General features: G+C 45.9%; 1 protein-coding gene across 1 annotated transcript in view; it reads left to right on the plus strand.

Moving 5' to 3' along the window:
• The first annotated feature begins 1,096 nt into the window (after nt 1–1,096).
• Nucleotides 1,097–19,458, plus strand: part of nkd1 (NKD inhibitor of WNT signaling pathway 1) — a 35,886-nt gene continuing 17,524 nt past the window's right edge. Inside the window, exons 1-3 of the mRNA XM_048263756.1 lie at nt 1,097–1,306; nt 1,427–1,459; nt 1,675–1,811. Coding sequence (XP_048119713.1) covers nt 1,282–1,306; nt 1,427–1,459; nt 1,675–1,811 — 195 coding nt within the window. The 5' untranslated portion in view covers nt 1,097–1,281. The remainder of the gene's footprint in view (nt 1,307–1,426; nt 1,460–1,674; nt 1,812–19,458) is intronic.

Genomic DNA, 19,458 nt, shown 5'->3' on the forward strand with positions numbered 1-19,458 from the left:
GCCTCTCTCTACAGCGAAATCGTGTCGGAGGAGCGGCTGCAGTTAACTGACTCAAGTGAGTTTTTGGCTGCCTGTAGATGTGCTTACGCAGGCCAGAGCCAGTGATATTATCTGCTGCTGCTGCTTGCAGTGCTTTGTGGGTTTCTGCTAATAGGGGGCCTGGTTCAGGGCCTGGTTGTTGCGGAGAAAGGAGGGCATGGAAGTCTAGCCTCAAAGCTGGAGGGTATGGTAGCCACAGGTGTCTGCTTCTAGGACTGACCAGGAATGTAAATGTCAACATAGCCTTGACCATCATGCCTGTTTATAATTTAAGGTCCATTAGAATGAAGCCTAGTGAGAAATGCCCAATGCAAATGGAATTTGCAATTCCTTGCATAATTTCTGGGAAAACTACGTATATCATATATAGCTCACACATTTACTTCACAGATTTGTACTATTTTGATTATTAAGATCACTCACTGCATTGATTTACAAATAAATCACATTGTGTAATCCTAAATAGTAGATTATGTTTCAAATTGAAGCCAGTTTTATAACACAAAGGAGAGAAAATAAAAATGCTTCTGTTCTCCACAACGAATAAGGATAGCCTTTTAAAGAACCATCTGAAAACACTCCAATCAAGCTGCCATTCCTTTCTGGACGTGTATCATAATTCAACATTTTATGCACACAAGAGAGCAAAACTTTCCCTTAGTAGTCTTATTTATATACCTAGGATGATTTATATACCGCCTTCGCCCTGTACAGTAAATCTTCATTAAAAGAGCGATCAAGAAAGAAGACACGATTGAAACCTCGGTTGCATTTGAATGCAAATGACTACCACACTAGTTTTGCATTTTGCTTTAAATTTACAGAGCTGGGGATCTTTAAAGGCAGTTGCTTTGCGCCCCGCTCCCTGCTTGCGCCCAGTTGTATCCCTCTGAATATGGCGTGTGGGGGCTGCTCTCTTTATATTTGGAGACTCCAAAAGAATCTCGACTCGCTTTCATGTGCCGCCACGGACCAATAAAACACAGCGAGCCTGCCCGTGAGTTGTCTAATCTCGGGCGAGGTGTCAATCATGTTCCTTCAGTGGTTGAAGTGCGGGTTTTGGTAACCGCCTCCTCTCCACTTGGAAGGGAGACGGGAGGAAGAGCTTCGCTCGGATCAAAGACAGCATAGCCCTGTCGCCGTAGGATGTACTGAGCGCGTTGCCTGCCTTACTTACGGACGATTGTAAAATCTGGATTACTATAAATCGGATGGTTTTCCATTGTAACCAGATGCAGAGAAATGGGTAAACTTCATTCGAAACATGGTAAGGCCAATCGCTTTTAATTACATATGCACAAAGTAGTCTAAAATCTCGTTTCCCGAGTCATTTGGAGTAATAGCTCACCTCTACTCTTTCTGTCTTTCTCTCATTTGGCACGAAAAGCTGCAATTTGTAAACCAAGGGAGAGCCCGGAAGGTGAGTGTACTTTATTGAATGCATGGTTTAATTTGAGAGCATATGTAAAATCATTTATATACCTTAATCTACGCGAAATTCTTCTTGCGACTGCAAATCTTGCGGACCATTGATCATGCTGAGCGTGGTAACATTGTCAAAGCGGTGAATGAAACGCATTAGAAAGTCATTTCATAATTACAATGTTACAATGTCTTCATCTTTCTCGTACCTAGGTGACAGTTTCGTAGTTAATGCCTGTTTAGCAAGAAAGGGAATCGACGATTGGATCGTTAAACAGAAGTACTACTGCACGGGCTCAAGACTTGAACAAGACTGTCACCATAAAAGTACCTGCGGGCTCTCTGGTCGGGTAAGTGAATACGGTGTTTAGTTGAACAAATTGTTTGCCTTACATGTATCTCGTACGTTTTCGAAGTCGTTCACGTTGGAAGTGTAGGCTGCATGCGTATGACATTCAGTGAAGTTTTCAAAAACAAAGTTGAGTCATTCGGTCTGTTTAATTTTTTTTGGTGAACCTTGTCGGTGCGGATTGTTATGGGCTAAAGGTTTTTAAGAGGTCTGATTGCATTTTAGAAATGAAACAGAATCAGCGCAATGTTGTTTTCCATGCCTGAAGTTTTAAAGGTGTTGAGGCTGAGGCTGTGTGGCGCAATAGTCCTCAAAAAAGATGATCCCACTTTGAAGTTCTAAAGTTGTTCTAATTAGATGCATCAGATTAATTATTAATCTCTATATAGTCTATTTATTTCTGATTAACAGTGGCGCAAAAATAGTTCCTCATTTTGTTGTCCTAATTAGTCCAAATGATGCTGGAAGTAGTTTCCCCGCTTTGTGTCTAAACAATTGCGCCTTGCCACGCCATGATGTGTAAAGGAATCAACATTACGGAAAATATTGGCGCTGAAAATGTAATATTATCCGTTAGGATTCCGTCTTTGTGTCGACAGATTATTTCAAGAAAGGAGTTATTCAATTCTCTGGGCCTCATTAGACTTTCAGAAGTCTTACTTTCCTGAAAGGGTTGGTTCAATGGTGATTAGCAATGCAATTTTGGAATACACATATGCCTTACACATAATGATGGCTTTTTAATGGTTGCCAGGAAGATTTCCTTTGTAATTGCAAATGATCTCTTTGAAGCTGGAGGTGAGGGATTTTTGTTTATTCTTGCTGAATGGTAAAGTGTGGTTGTAAATTATAAACAGACTGCCAGAGTAAAAGTACGACACTATGCTTAAAATGTGTATTCTACTGAAGCGAATAGCCAGTATAGTTTACATGTTCTCACAACTCCTTTCCCACATATGATAGATGTTACAGCCTAAGAATTTGGAGAGAGAGAGAGAGAGAGAGTACCAGACAGAGTTTTGTTTTTTTTGTGCTGGGAACAAATGTGTCAAGACCAGGAACAGATGCTAGGTTTTTCTTGAGGTAATACATCACGCCTGACTTGAAAGCATTACAGCTTGACAATCTGGTGACAGGGCTGCATTGTGAGTCTGAGGTCTGGGCTAGCAAAGGTCATGTCTGTTTCGTATTTGGCATCGTAGTAAACACATAGAGAGTGTTGTTGTTGTCGAGAGGCGAAATCCTCTGGAAACGCTTCAGAGAAACCTTAAGCCTCTTTTGGTTGGGGGTTCGTCTCAAAAGCATTTTTTGAGGATTGAGAGCTCATCAGAAATCCACTAGGATGCTCAGCTTCAGTCCACTCGACCAGCAGGATGCCAAAGTCATCTTCGCATCCTTTCAAGTGGTCACTGTTAAATGAGAGCATCAGTTACCTGTTCATGGGTAGAGGCATCTTGAGGCTGTGAAGGAGATTAAAAATAAACTGTGCGAGTCCAAATTTTGGATGGCATTGCAAACAGAAAAACGTTTTTTCATACCTAACTGGCATATATATGCATTGGTCTCTAAACTTGGGTAAAGGAACTGAATACTGCATACTTACTTCTTCAAATCTGATGTTCATTCAAAGATAAATTCAGTGTGTCTCACTGGAGAAGTGGAGAATGCTATGAGGAAGTAAAAGTAAGCTGTCTGGAGGACGCCTTTGATATACTGAACAGGAAGTGAGAATTACTGGAAGGAATTTGGAGTGAATGCCTCTGGACCAAAGTACATGAAAATATGTTCTTTGGTCCATTTCCCCCTTCATGGCATTGTTTTATTATTGATGCCATTTGAACGCACTGTTCTCTTAGCTTGGACACAACTGGTTGTGTTAATTAAGATGGGTTCAACTGATGTAGAGTGTTTGGGGGATATGTAGCACACATAAACAATTTCTTTGTTCAGGTTATCAGATTATAGGCCTATTCTTTTAGGGCATAAACACAGAGCACTCAGCATCTTATCCACTTGAAACTGCGTTCTTAAAGATTTGAGCATGTATTTGTTCATGTCTTGGAGCACTCAGAGGACATCAGAACAATTTAGGATCTTATTTTTCTTATTTTCAGTGTAAGGTCCAATGGCGGCTGCCTGCATGCAGTTAGCACAGAGAGTGACCTCAGTGGTGAGTCCTCTGGACACAAGGGCGTGACGATGAGGACCTTCTCTGAAAGGGGTGGGAGTCTTTTGTGCGGCATTTGTTCGTTTCCCAGATGGTGTGAAGTGAGATTTTGGCGAGGGCGGAAAAGAAAGCCTGTCGAAAGAGCTAGACCGTTTCAACAATTTGGACTCGGAGGAGCTCTGTTTTATAAATAATTTAATTCTATGTGCCTAATGGCTTTCCCAGCACTACAGGGAAAATGAATAAAATAGGACAGAAGGTGTTCTGGACATAAATATTTATTTGGGTATTTTTCCCTCTTGTCTTGCTCGAACAAAGTGGCTGTATCCCTGAATATTTCATTGAATTATAGTACCTTGAAGCAGTTCTGGGGCAAAAGGTTTTCTTTATCCTACTTTTGTTTGGCACAGTTTTGAGAATTTTTCAGGACTTTCTAGATATTTGGAAGAGCATCTTGTGTGTTTATTATTAATTTCACTTTGTCTGAAGCAGCAGAAGAGCAAGACCTTCTGCTTTCTCAAATCCTTTATGTTTTTCCGCCCACATTTGATATGGATTGCTCTGGTTGAGAGGGCCTTTGAAACTAATAACACCAGCATGTGAATTTGAACCGTCATATTTTAAGAGCTGTCCATGTTATGGAGCATACCTGGTGAGATAGTTATTTATAACTGTTGTTCCATGGTACCTCCAAGCTGAATGGGGGTCCTTCAGAATGTGGGTTAGATGGTGGCGACAGTGGGGAGTCTGAGCCAGGAATCCTTTTGATCTGAGCCTCCCTTCTCTGTGGTACTGAAAGGGTACCATGATGGCTGTGGTGTGTGTGTGTGTGTGTGTGTGTGTGTGAGAGAGAGAGAGAGAGAGAGAGACTGTGTGTGTGTGTGTGTGTGGGAGTGTGAGTGTGAGAGAGAAAGCAAGAGAGTGAGAGAGAAGAGAGGGAAAACACTTTTATGGAAAGTGTGTTTGTTTTACATAACTGATTACATTAGCGAGCTTGTTTTCATTAGCACCCCTTGAATGGAATTGTGTGAGGCTGTAAGTGGTGGGTGAGCTGAGCTGAGCTCGTCTGAGGCGGCTGGGGATGAGTGGGGAACAGAGCTGGTGCAGGCCCCCTGAACGATCACTCTTGCTGGGATTAGCGCTCTTGAAGTTCCCCTCAGAGACCCTGTCGGGGTCTGGATGTTTGGAGGTTACACTCCAGCTAATCCACTACCGCTGAGGTGGTCACATTTGTCCAATCATGGTCCTTTTGACACTGCTTGTCTGTTCTCTCATGCCTCCCAAGGAGTTCTGTGTGTGCCCTGTGCGGTTTCTAGTGAAAGCAAAACACTCAACATAGGTTGAGAATCATTTTTATCTTCTTAGTTTTGATGCAGCATTGTCTGGCTTGGCCATGTCGCCCCCACAGTACCCCCTTTTTATTTGCCCCTCTGTCCCTCCTCTCTGCCTCCCATCTGTTTCTTGCGTTTACCCTGCGGCTTCCCTGGTCGTTCTTGATGAAATGAGACTGCATTGGAAATGGGCTGGGGAGTAGGCGTAGGGCTGTTTGACAACCCTCCCCACCCCCACCCACCCCCATCATTCAAACACCCCCTTCAAGTGTGGTAAATAGTGGGCCCCCACTCCAACTCACTCTACAGGAGTCCCCGGGTCTTGCCCCCCCCTCTATTTATTTTTTTTCAAGAAAAAGGAGCTCCCATCTTAACGGTGCACAAAACAGGCGCAGGCGAAAAAAGAAAGAAAGCCTGAAAGATGGCCGACGACAGGCATAGTGCTCGGATTGAATCGCAGCGGAACTGCCTGTGCCACCACCCGTGTGGCTCCCACCAGGTGGCTGTGCCCTCACACAGAAGCCTCAGAACTTCCAGGAAACTCTACAGTCGCAATCACAAGAAAGAAACTCAGCGAGTTCTGCAAAGTAGTTTTTTTTTTCTCTCTCTCTCTCTTCGTGCTCTACCTTCTTCTCAAAACACTAACCCCACTCCTCCCCTCATACACACACACACAGTGACTTATTTCTTTGCCTTCAAAAAAGTAAGGGGTCTTGTTGTGAGCGTGAATGCTCCTTTAAATTCAAGCTTCATGCCTCCCACTCTCTCTTATTCCTCTTTCCCTCTCTTTCTCTCTCCCTCTCTTTCTCTCTTTCTCTGTCCCCCTTAATATTTCCCACCAGCTGCCCTCCTGTGCTCGCTGTGTCATTTGCCCCTCTCCCACAATGCTCTGCTCCTCTCCGCTCCCCTGGGAGACGGCTGTTGTCGCTCGCTTTGAAGAGGCTGGGAGAAGTTTGTCGTTGTGTTTCTGCGAGAAGAAAGGCCTCGTCCCCGGAGACCCAAGGGCCACAGCACCTGGCCAGAGAGGGCCTCTGATAGTTTCCCATGAGAGCCAGGGGGGGTAAAGGAAGTCTTGAGTTTATGTAGCTGCAGGACTGGAGGAAGGGGGTAATGGGGGTGGGGGGGTAAGTACAGGTGGCGCATATGTCACCTCTCATATCATATATCCCTTAATGGTGGGAGGGACGGTAATGACTTAAGGGGGGGGGGTCCAGATGCATGCACACGTCTCCCTTAAGGATTGTTAGGTGGGGGAACAGTGTGGGAAAGTTTGGCTGAGAGCGTGTGCCTTGAGGGGGACGGAGTGTCAGCTTGCCCCTATTGGTTGTGTGCGCCAGCGTGTCAACAGGAAGTGCCACGATCGCTTGATGTAAGTGATCTGGCACCTTCAAGTCTATTGCATGCCCACAATCTGTGTGTCTTCTGTAATCAAGAGATGACGGACTTTTAAGGCATATGTGTGTGTGATTGTGGTAGTGTGTGTGAGAGAGTCAAAGGGCAGTTATTCTAGTTATGGGTGCTTTTGTGTGTGTGTATGTGTGTGTGTGTGTGTGTGTGTGTGTGTGTGTGTGTGTGTGTGTGTGGGGGTTGTATTGCAGGGAACTGGTGTGGCGCCTGTGTGCGTGTGTGTGAGAGGGTGCCGTGTGTCTATGGCTTTAGCTGTCCGGATGCTCTCTGGAGATCAAAGCCGTCCCCTGGAATGCACACTGAATCCCTGGGGATTAGCAGTTGAGATTTTGGCTTTGTTTTCCAAATATCTGCTCACTGTGGAGCAATGGATAGCTGAGGATCATTTCAAAGAGTTTCTCCCTCTTTCATGATGGTTTCACTGAAGTGTTTCTTGAAGGCAACATTTTTTTTTTTGTTGTTGCTCTCATTGACTTTTAAATGCAAATTTAAGTTAAATCACGACATCAAGTGTAAATGAATTGCTGGGGCTTTTATTATATCTAACATGGGTTAAAATATTCCTTCCCAGACATCTTTGGATTGATGGGTTTGTGCATATTAAGTATGTTCAAGTCCTAATTAGCACATTATCTATCTAAATATAGCGTTAATCAACCTAACATAATCATGCTGTTTCTTTATCCCTTTGATGTGGTGTGAATGTCTGTGTGTGTGTGTGTGTGTGTGTGTGCGTAAGCAAGTGTGTGTGCGCGAGCGAGAGTATATTTGTGCAAGTCTTTCTTTTGTGCTGGTTCTATCTGCACTGCATGTTCTTTAGACTTTGAATGTGGTCTGAGAATGTGGAGGAAAATGCAAGATCAGGAATATCACAATAAGCAGAAGGCTCATGACATATTGCATTGCTGATACATTGTGACTGTCTTCAGTGGCAGTGCAAGACACTGTTTATGAATGTGAGTGGCAGCTCTACAACTCTGTACTTGACCATAATCCTAGACTTAAGACGTAGGTTTTGCAAGTATATAATATCATCGTGTCATCTTTCATCCTTACTGAATAATATTACCATGAAGTCAGTAGCATAATTATAGTGTAATAAAGAATATGTAATAGAAAGAGTGACATAACTATTCCTTACTCATGCACAAAATGTTTGGTCTATGCATATGGCAAATGGTTAAGGAGAGTAATATGAAGATTTATTTGCAATGATTTTTCATGTTCTGCTTCATCATATGTTCATGTTCCTACCAAACTGGCGTTATTCAAACTTGTGAATGTGGTCATCATCTCCTTAGTGGAGTAGTCCTCTAAATGAAGTGTAGAGGAGTCTGGGTGCTATGGTTTTCCTTTTCTGGGCTTTCTGCTGGTGCATTTCTAACCAGAGTTATAATTCTGGATTAGAGTACTGAAGTGTGACATTCTGTTTCCATCATTGCATGATCACTGGATCTAAACAAACTTTAGCAAGTGGCATCAACAGCATTGCATATAGACATGTGGCATTGTTTCTACCTCATAAATGTAGGCTATAGCTGTTTAAACATGCTTTACCTGCTAAGCAGCAGCTTAGCCACATATCATGGATTTCCTGTTAGGTGTAATAGTAATAGTAAAACAAAATCCCAGTGGATATTTCATGTCTTATCAAATGCTGACAGCTGTTAAGAGTGACATTTTTTTGCCTCAAAAATTAAGCCAAGCCATGTCTGTGAATTTAAGGATTTTAACTGCATGCTGTGAGTATATCCATGTTCAATGTTGAAATTCCAGAGCCCTATAGATATGTAAGGGATGGTGTATAGAACGCCGGTCATTATCAGGAAAATAAGTCCTGACAGGGCGACCCGGACACATGATGTCTCTTTACATTTCATCATGGCTTTTGTTAAGAAATTAAATAGTTTGCAACACACGCTGAACTTGAATCCAACATTCTTTAGAACACAGCTCAACCGTCTTCTTACACTTTTAAATGAAGTTCCATTGCATGAAGTGACCAAGCTCCTTGAAAGCGGTCTGTTATACAAAATTATCAGACCTCCAAACGTTGGGAAGGCCCATTCAAGTGTATGGAGCAGTCTACAGTATTATGAAGAGCCGTACTATCTATCTAAGGCTCTGTGAAATTCTATCCACAGAATTCCATGTTGAATGCTGGAATTCTACCCAGAGAGTTCCATGGTGAATGTCAGCCTCTCAGTCACTCGCCACTCCTCTCGTGCCTCTCTAGCATCTGAGGTAATGCAAGCAGAGCTAATTTTGCCCCACTTTGTCTGGGAAGGCAGGAGCTGTGTTCGACAGTGACCTGTAATAGCACCTCCTGAGTTTAAACATCGGGTGAAGTGGCCATGACCGTGGGTCTGTTTTAAGCCCTGTTTGTGGATGGAGGATGTGGTCTTGAATAAACAGTGCTCAGGGGATCATTGTGCCCCTCCTCGCGATGTCCGTCTGCCTTTTCCTGCCGGCGCCGGGGCTCCGAGGTGTGGTGGGCGGCTCATCCTCAAGGGGATGTTTTTGGTAGACGCGTCCTCAGAACAGTGGAGCCCCATGGCCAAAAGGATGACCCCTGCTGCTCAGGTCCCGTGTTTGGCTGTGTTTATTCCCCTGCACAGGTGCCATGTTCACTCCGTGACCTCTTGATGTGGCGGCAGCAGCAGACTGGAGGTGGGAAGTGTGGGGTGGGGTGGAGGTGTGCAGCACAGTCCCCCCAGTGCCCATCCTGCCTGTTGGCGTGCTGCTCTCTCTCTGTAGCACCAGTTGTGGGTTCAATGGAAGGCTAGCCCCAAAGCCACAGGAACAGGCATCTCTCCCATTTCTAAGCTTTGACCGTAACGGCAGGCATGAACCTTGGCTTTGTGAACTTTGTCTTTCTTGTATAATGCTGGCTGCTTTATTTAGTCTTCGCGGCCACAAAACGTTTTGACTGCAGTAGTGACTTTATGGTCCAAAGGGCCACCGCTGCTGCTACTGCTTGCTGTTGCTGTTGCTTGACGTTGACTCTTGCGCTGCCACACCCCAGAGCTGGGGGCTCAGAGCAGGACTGTATGTGTGTGTGTGTATGTGTGTGTGTATGGGGTTTCTAATTAGAGCGTGGGGAGATGTACAGGGAACAAAGACGCCATGGAGTTTATTCAGGTCACCTGAGGCCAAAAGTGCCAGCGCTCACGTGCATACCCCTATACAATTATATACTGTCTCTAGTCTTTTAGATGGTTAAGTGACTTTAAGGCTTCAGATTAGTGATGTTTGGAAGGTGTTGCTTGTAATTGCCCACAATGAAAAGTGCATATTGATGTGAGATATTTAAACAATGGCAAGCCCTTTAGGATTCAAATAATTATATGGTTTGACGTTGTGGGGTCAGTCACTTGGCCATTCCAGGTCCGAGTCAGTCTGGTGGATTTCAAAGGTTTTTTTTTCTGGTATATGGATTGGTGCCTGCGTTGGTTGAGAGAAACTATTAGAATGTCTTATTCAGAGCTTTTTGAAGTTTTGAAGTTCTTCCTCTCCTTTGTGCCTTGGCAGTAGAACAGAACAGACTTGGATTGCCCGGAGGGGACGAGAGTGAAGCAAACTGTGCGTGCTGATTCATTTTTGATGCTTCAAAGCTGTTCCTTCTGCATGGTGCCTGTGCGATTGTACCAGTTTTTTTTTTATTCTCACATGTGCTTATACACTACTTGTGGTTTATCTCATTAAAATAGGAACAGAGTAGTTTGGCAAAGTAGTTCAGCACCCACCCACTTCTGTCATTTTAAGCCTAGATTGGTGCAGTTGCGATCCTGCATTGATTTCCTTGTGTTTCACTTGGTGTTTGATGGCAACTTGTGTTATTCATCTTATAGACAGATTAAAGGGGATCATAGGAAGGCTACAGTTTGGACTGTGAAATTAGTAAGTAAGGATAGTAAGGATAAAGTTCAGAACAGTGACTACAGTTGCCTGAGAGAGCCTATAGGAAAAGAGTCCAGCTAGCCAGGGGGCCAACAGAACATACAAACACACGGCTACAGTATGTTGGAGACTCATGCTGCCCAGCAGCAATGAATTGGTTAGTTCAGAAATGCCCCAGAAATGCCATCCCACACATCAATCTGTCATGCTTTCACGCTGCATTCATTTTAAGTTGATGTCATTATGGCTTTGATCTATATTTATGCCCCCCTTTTAAAACTATTTTACACCTGATGTTTTTGATGGAGTCGCAATTATGCAATTACAGGAGGTGGAGTCGAAAAAGTATTCTAGGGTTTTCCAAGCCGGCGTGGACCCGTCGGCTCTCAGGCTCTCACAAGGCCTCTCTCTGTCCTCCGCCGAGCTCCACTGAGTCTCGGTTTGTCTCGCTGTTTGTGGGAACTGGGGTGTGTCAGGCTCGGCAAGTGCGTCTCGGCCGAGGGAGAGACCAGACGGCCCTCAAAGCCCTCAGTGTTTATGTCTGAGCGACTCCGGCTAGCAGCTCGCCCCGCCGTCTGTCCTCATAGTGGACGCCTGATAAACTGACAGCCCGGACGAGGCCCGCACCAGCCCTCTGGTTTTCGTACCCAGCTGTGGGGTTTCTGAGCCATGTCACATCAAACCCTCCGGTGCCCAGAATGGTGTGAAATGTTGGTGGAACGTTTTCATATTTTGGTTTCTCCTGTTGGCTGATGCAGCTGGTCTGGCACATCTGAAAAGGTCAAACATGTCTGAACACTGGACCTTGTACCTCTCTGTGTGTTTTGGAGATCTTACAGTCTCTTACTGTATGGTCATGATGATGTCCAGAAGTGTTGCTAATGACTACTGTAGTTGCTAGGTGTGTTAGCTAGTTGCTATCGAATCAGTGTCTTTGTCTTGTGTTTAACTCAATTCAGTTTAGTTTAGCTTCAACCAAATGTTGTTTTAAAGACCAAGGGTCTTGCCCAAAAAGGGTTAACTTGACTTTGTGTCTTTGTGTCATCCAGAGGACACCCTGTTTGGCAGACTATCTCTCCATGTTTTTACTGGTGAAAGGCTTAAGTGGCTGTCACTTTCACACACCCTCTGGGTAAAGCTCTTGACTAAGTGTCCCGTGCGGGGCGTCCGCAGCTTGTGTCGGCCGCTCTCTCGGTGATTGGCGTCTGACCACATGTCTCCCAAACGTCTCCCTTCCCAGGATTGTCAGACTAATTACCCCCTGAGTGTCTGGATTCATTCAATCACCCCCCTCCAACCAACCAATCACCCACCCAGCCACCCAGCCTACGAACCAACCACCAAACCGCTATCTGGACTATGTCACACACACACACACACACACACACACACACACACACACACACACAGTTCACTCATGTGTCTTACAAGGACTGCCTTCTCGGTGAACTCGTGAGATTGCTGTAAAGCTCTGTGATTTCCCGTGCGTATGGAGAAGGACCTGATTGCAGCGGGTAACCCCACAGGCTGCTGAGGCATGAAGTGTTTGTGGGAAGTGTGTGTGTGTGTGTGTGTGTGTGTGTGTGAGAGAGAGAGAGAGAGAGAGAGGGGTGGGAGGTAGGGTTTGGAGATGGGGGTCACCCAGCCTACGGCTCCCTGCGCTCCCTGCGCTCCGTTCTTCTGAAGACAAACCTCCGCCGTGTTCAAAAAAGGCCTATAATGCAATGATTTGTTGCTCTTGGCCCGAGCAGGCGACCGGTAAATCAAGCCGGAGTTGACGGGCTGTCTCCATGCCTTTTCTCAACCCCTCCTTTGTGTCCTCTGGGATCCCAGACTTCCCATGCGGGTTCATCGGCTGGCTGTGAACGAGCCGGAGAAGTCCACCTGGAGTTCATATTCGCCTGTAAGTCTTTCCATCCAGGGGACGTCAAACTACCATCAATTCCCCGAAACGTCCCCCCCAGCCTCTTCCCCTTGCACCTTTTTCCATTCCATTGACCATGTGAAGCCAATGCTGATCTTTCTGTGTTGACATCTCGTCAACAAAGGCAAACATCTGATAAACGTTAACGCCTGTAGACTCTGCACACCTTTGCAGACCAGGTCAGTAAATACCTGCGTGTTTACCAGTGAACAGGGTGCACTGTGTCCTCGGGGGGGGGGGGGTTGTAAAGCGATTATATTTGCAGGTGTAAAACTTTTGTAAATGGGTCATTAAAATCCGAGCTAACTCTCGGAGTGGGAGGTGCAGCAGGAAAGGTCTGGGGAGATAAGCCCGAATCAGCATGTTTTCTGAAGTGCGGAGATGAGGGCTGTAAATCTGCACTAATATTCTACTGAGGCTCCAAGGAGGCCGACGCCTTTGATGTGGATGAAGTAATGTGACAAGCAATGTTTGCAATGTTAATCTCATGTGAAAAATTACCGGAGGCAGGACACAATCGGGCCCATGAAAGCAAGCTATAACCGCCGCATAAAGGGTAACGTCAGGACTGCATTCTCTCCATACCCACATTCGTATACACACACACACACACACACACACACACACACACACACACACACACACACACATACCCACCACCAAGATAGGCCCCTTGTTAATGTGTGTTCCAGAAATAACCCACTCACGGCTTAGGCAATACAAAAAGCCTGAGTTTGCTGACAATACAGAAATTGGACTGCAGGTGTCGTCCATTGAAAGACTGCGGCCCATTGTTAGCCACCAGGAGTATCCCTGGCATTGTGAAAGGCACGTTTGTGTCTCTGGAGGCTCGGTGACCTGTCCGGTGAACTAGAGATAAGGATGTAAGCCCGCTGGTATGTGGAGGCCCCTCGCTCTCCCTCTCTCTTTTTTTCTCTTGTCCCGCCTTCTCTGTGCTTTCTCTCTCTCTCTCTGTCCCTCTTTCAATCTTTTTTCGTTCTCTTACACTATTGACGTTGGTGGCTGGGGTGCTGACCACACAGGCCCCCCTAATCATATGGGCGCTTCCTCCAAGTCGGCCCGACGACGGATCCCCGAGGGCCTCGGCGGTCGTTTCCTTCCTGGGGTTCAGGAAGACGAGTGGGTGTGCTGTGAGTGATTGCTGTCAGGGCCGGGGCCATGCAGTCTGTCTCCGACCACAGAGAAGGTGTCCCGTCTCCCCCCTGGAACCGCACCACACTGGAGCTACACATTAAGCCCTGCTACTGTGTTTAGCTGAATAGATAAGGCCCAACTGTGGGCACGCAGGGCTCCAGAGTGCGACCAATTTGGTCGCATATGCAACCTAATTTTTCAAAAGTGCGACTAAAAAAAATCGGAGGTCGCACCGGTGCGACCAAGCTATTCGTGAGAGGAAAAAGTGTCCGCATTGAAACTCTACCTTTGGTTCAATAACAGACACATATTTGGCCAATATCGTGGTTTAAACAAATCACAGATAATGAAGGGCAGGACCTCCCCTCTGATTGGCCGTGGCCCAGTGCCTGTGTGTAAATTTGAAAATGCGTGTGCTGCAGAGAGAGAGAGAGAGAGAGAGAGAGAGAGAGAGAGAGAGAGAGAGAGACCCGTCAGATAAACAGAGTGGATGTAGTTGCATTACAGTGTGGTCACATTGGCCGAGATAAATGTACCCTCTCCCCACAGCCTTTCGGCGGCTGGCAGCAGCAAACCGATCAGACGAGCCCGAGATGATGATCATCGTTGCCTACGATAGGCCTAGTGAAACTTCCCTTCACCAAGTTCAGTCCGAAAATAATTATTCACCAGAAAAATAGTTTGAACGTAAACTGATTGCAGGAATGCCACTCATGACAAATTAATAGGAGTCATTGCAGATGAAAAGACGCCTTAAAATTTGCTAACAATGCATACAAGGCCTTCGCGAATGACAGAGATACAGATATCGCTAAAAAAGGAGGCGTCATTGACCAAAGAAGTTACATGCAGGGAGTAACGCTGTTTTCAACAGCAATATTCGTTTTGCACGCCGGAGTTGTGTAAACTCATTCTGATGACATCAATCAATTTAATCGGGTATTTGGCTAAAACCCAATATCGCTGCAACATTTTAAAGCCTGAATATTCCCTGCATGTATAACTGTGGTCATTGTGTACGGTGAATTGAATGGACACATTTAGATCGAGCATGGCAAGTCATTGCAATAGCCTATAATAATAGGCCTACCATTTCGTTACTGCATTAACCATATAGTGATGTTCTTATTGAAAAATTTCAAAAAATACTAAAATTAAAAAAGTAAATTGCATTGTGGGACTGTCAAATGATTATTGCAATCATCATTGTAAAAATCACATACAAACCCCCAGACTACTTGGAACATCTCTTTAAATTGTGCTCAAATACATTTATATGGAAGACGCTTTAGCATGGTTTAGCTGGTTTAGCCAAGGCCTAAAGATCATGAAGGATAGTATGTAAGACATTGAGACATGAGATGTGCAGTTTGAAGGCCTTAAAAAAGACGTGCACTGTTAATTTACTCACTGTTATTTTTATTTAATTCATCTTGAGATGTTTTAAGTTTAAATTTCAGCTCAGTGAAGCACTTTAAAGCACCAACACTTCATTAAGTTACTTTTTCTTGTAGAATTGTAAAATCATAAGTCATAGGACAACCTATATAGGACAGTAATTAAGGAAAAAAGTGAACCTGCTGCGGTGTTAAATGTGATGTGGTTGAAAATTTGGGTGCACCTAACTTTTGTGCTGGTGCACCTAAGAAAAAAAAAGTTAGGCGCACCAGTGCAACCAGTGCAAAAAGTTAGTCTGGAGCTCTGGCATGTGTAGGCAATGTAGGTTTCTTTAAATTGAATGCACGTTGATTATCAGAAGGTCTTCCCTGGTATGTTCATTTGCAGTAAAGAGGGTGTATGTGTGAGGGGTGTGTGTGTGTGTGTGTGTGTGTGTGTGTGTGTGTGCGCTCCAGCACTGCATAGGTATGTGTATTGGCACTCTGCATGTTATCGTCAGCTTAGAAGAAATCTAAAGCACTGTGTAGCTTTAGACAATTGTGTGAGCATGCTGTGCATGACTTAAGTCACACACACACACACACACACACACACACACATGCACAGACGTACACATTCACACAACCTTGCAGTTGCTCAACCAAAGCTTCAGATATGGAAACATGTTACACAATAATTGGCTCAGTCTCCTCTCCTCCGCCCCTGAGGAAGAGCTGTCCCCTGCCAGGTTGGATATATGATTATCTGAGATCTTATTTTCATGGCTGCAAAACTCTCTACCTTTGAAGCGACACTCTTCTCAATCTCTTCTCAATCTCTTCACCTACACCCACTGCCCCCAACCTCCCCACCCGCCCACCATTCCCCCTGCAGGTCCTGTGGAGCCGTTATTTAAGCAACAGAGCAGTTCTCAGCTCTCACCTGCTGCATGGCTGGCTGGCTGGCTGGCTGGCTGGCGGCTTGTACGAGGCGCCAGTCACTTTGAAGAGGTTGACTTGAGTGGCGGAGGCAGAGGCCAGTTTTAATGGTGACTCCTGTTTTTCTCATTCCGTGCTCCTAGTGTGTGTGTGCGGTCAGGGGACTGCCCCCCACCCACCATTCTCTCTCCCCCCCCACACACATACACACACAGCCCCCTCCCCCCTTAACACACACACACACACACACACACATACAAACAGACACACTGCACACACACACTCGCCAAGTTAAGACGACACCAGATGCCGAGCCCCCAGAGCCCTGTGCTGTTTCTCATCTTACCCTGTTTATTGTGCTGGGGGAGGATTGGGGCTTTGGGCTGGGGTGGGGGAGGAGGTCTGGTGTTTCCTCTCTGGAGAGTCGACACTGGTAATGTTACCCCCTTAAGCAAGAACACAGACCCAAGTGAAAAAGAGAGAGGGATTTGGCCTTTTCGTCTGTGATTATGCTGATGTGTTGCTCCTCTGAGCTTGCGAGCCTTTGATTGCAGTGCAGTGCTGTGTGTGTGTGTGTGTGTGACTCCGAGCGAGCAGTGTTCTTTGTGAATTCTTCCTGTGGCCTTTGTTGTATTTCGAGATGACAATCTTGAGAAACTGTTCAGCAAACTCTTTTGGCCTCCCCGTGTGTGTGTGTGTGTGTGTGTGTGTGTGTGTGTGTGTGTGTGTGTGTGTGTATTTTTCTTTGCAGCTTTGGAAACTTCATTTGGCCCTTGATTTAGGTCCCAGACACAGCACAGAGAGAACCTGGTACTCCCAGGCCACCCCACCCCCCTTCCTCCCTGTCTTCCTTCTCTTTCATTTTCATAAGCGCTACTCAATGGCCTGTCTCGCCAGCTTTTTGGCATGCTGCGCTGTGTGTTTCTGCATGGGTGCGAGTCTGTGTGTGTGATATGTGTGTGTGTGTGTGTGCCTGTTGAAGGTGTGTTCTCCAGAGTGGCGTGGCAACGGCGTAGCGTAGCGCGGTGCGGTGTGGTGTGGGCCGAGCGAAGTCAAGCAGGGCCAGTGCGGCGCTCCTTAATGAGATTTCTCCCGAGGCTTTGACCGCGTGCCAGGTCCACTGTCGCCGTGGCTCCAGGGGCCGGCCTGCCTCCGCACAGCGCCTGGCGGCCGATCAGGTGGAGCTGTCGTCGGCTTCGTAAATTGTCAGCCTGTGCGGTGTGGTGTGTGTGTGTGTGTGAGCGAGAGAGAGCATTCAGATGCCGTAGATGACATGGAGTCTTGTGGGACTTTCCACAACTGCACTTTTCTCAGGCGATTATGTGCACAAATGCACACACAGACGGGAACAAACATGCAAAAACACACTTGAATACCTGCTCTTACCTCAAGGTGAGAACTCTCCCTTTGTCTGTTTTGCACATTTTGGGGGGAAGGGTTGGCATTATGCTTTCTTTGACGTAAAAGTTCTCTGACCCGGCACCTGGCCACCCAGACCAACACACACACTTTCAAAGACACAAGCTTGGCACCGACTAGCTCAGAGAAGGAATGGGTTAAGCTGGACGGCCTGACAGCCTTTGGCCACAATAAGCTGCTGCTTGCCAGCCACCTGTCAGGCCTAGATGCACTGGTGGCTTAAATCAAATCAAATCAAATCACGCCTGTCGTGTACAAACTCACTCACACACACACACACCCTCCCCACCAGGCCCCGCACGTCAGGGCTTTAAATATTGTTCTTGGTAAATATCACAACATTTCTCTGTCAGTCTCTCAGAGTTATATTCATGTGGATGCCGTCGACTGGGGTCGAGTCGCGTTTTTTTCGCTGCCAAACCAAACAGGCTCAGGAGCTCGGTCCAGTACCGTTGCTGCGGACGTAATGTTGTAATGTGGCACGCTGTGTTCAGTAGGAATAAATCACTCTCTGTGAAGGAGCCTTAACAACTTAAAAACACACAGGGGCCTTGCAATCCCACTCCTTCAAGCCCTGAAGACACTCTGAAGGCCTTGGCTCCTGTTGAAAGTGAAATTTGAAAATGTTCCTCTCTCTCTCTCGTGCTCGCTCTCGCTCACTCTCTCTCTCCCAAACTTGGTTTCCACAGAACATTAAACATCATGTCTGGAAAATTGTTTTTGGTGTTCCCAAGTGTTGAAGGAAGGTGCTTGTTTATGTGCTAAAGGCCTTTAATGATGCTCTGAGACTTTCTAGCAGCAGCCAAACCTTCAGCCGTGCTCGGAAAGTGACACCACCACACCAGCTTCACCAAACAAAAAAACAGCATTAAAACAATAACAGCAGAAATCAACAAATATCTCAAAGTCTTTTTTTTAATGTTATTTATGATATAATAAACTTTAAAACCCACCATGTAGTAATCTTTAACCATCCTGAAATCTTGTTATGAACAAAAGTTGCATAATGAGAGGAACACGAATGGATCAGAATATCAACGCCCGGCGTTTCCATCGTCAGTGCTCTCCTGTGATGATCAAAGGCCTCCAGCACTTGGCCTTGTCTCTCACACTGTTTGCCTTGAGCTGCACTCCCTGTGCAACCTTTGACCCCTGGAGGTCACTGGGGTCCCGGGGGTGGCCAGGCAATTGGCCCGTTCCCCTGACACGATAGGGCAGAGAGAAAAGAGGGTTCTGTTAGGGTCAGCTGATGTGTGGGGGTGGGGCGGGGGTGTTGTCTCTGTCCTTTCACTCGCAGGCGAATGGGGAGTAACTTCATTCCAAGCCCCAGAGCGTCCAGCATTCTGTGGACACGCAGAGCCCTTCGCCATCTGTCTGCTGACCCTTCCGAACTCGTTTCTGTGAGATTAAACAGAAAAGACACGCAGAGAACAGAAAAAAATAAACATAGGAACCTTATGGCCTATGATTTCTCAAAATGCCCTAGCAGTGCTACCCAATCATTGGGAGGTCATATTCTGTTATTTTGTGTGCGTTCACAGTAGCATTTTTCAGGCCATCATTTCTCAATAACAGGGAAAGTAGGCCAACGTTTTATGATGCGAGAGCGAGTTTATTTCGTAATGTATGTTTAAAGCAATTGTATATACTCTCTCTGCCACTCTCCCTGGAAATAAGGGGTTAGGCGGCTCTTTAGAACTGGCCCATGGCTCTGTGTGTGTGCGCATATAATATTCACCCTTAGCCTTCCAGAAGATTTATATGCCAGTAGCATGGTAGGCTTTATGAACTGTCCCTACGCTCTTTAGAGGCCGAGAGGTGAACAAAAAGGAGCAGTCTTACTAGTGTGTGTGTTTGTGTGTGTGTGTGTGTGTGTGTGTGTGTGTGTGTGTGTGTGTGTGTGTGTGTGTGTGTGTGTGTGTGTGTGTGTGTGTGTGTGTGTGTGTGTGTGTGTGTGTGTGTGTGTGTGTGTGTGTGTGAGTGAGTGTGAGTGTGAGTGTGAGTGTGAGTGTGTGTGTGTGAGTGTGTGT

Source organism: Alosa alosa, chromosome 14, assembly GCF_017589495.1.
Source record: "Alosa alosa isolate M-15738 ecotype Scorff River chromosome 14, AALO_Geno_1.1, whole genome shotgun sequence".
Lineage (NCBI taxonomy): Eukaryota > Metazoa > Chordata > Actinopteri > Clupeiformes > Clupeidae > Alosa > Alosa alosa.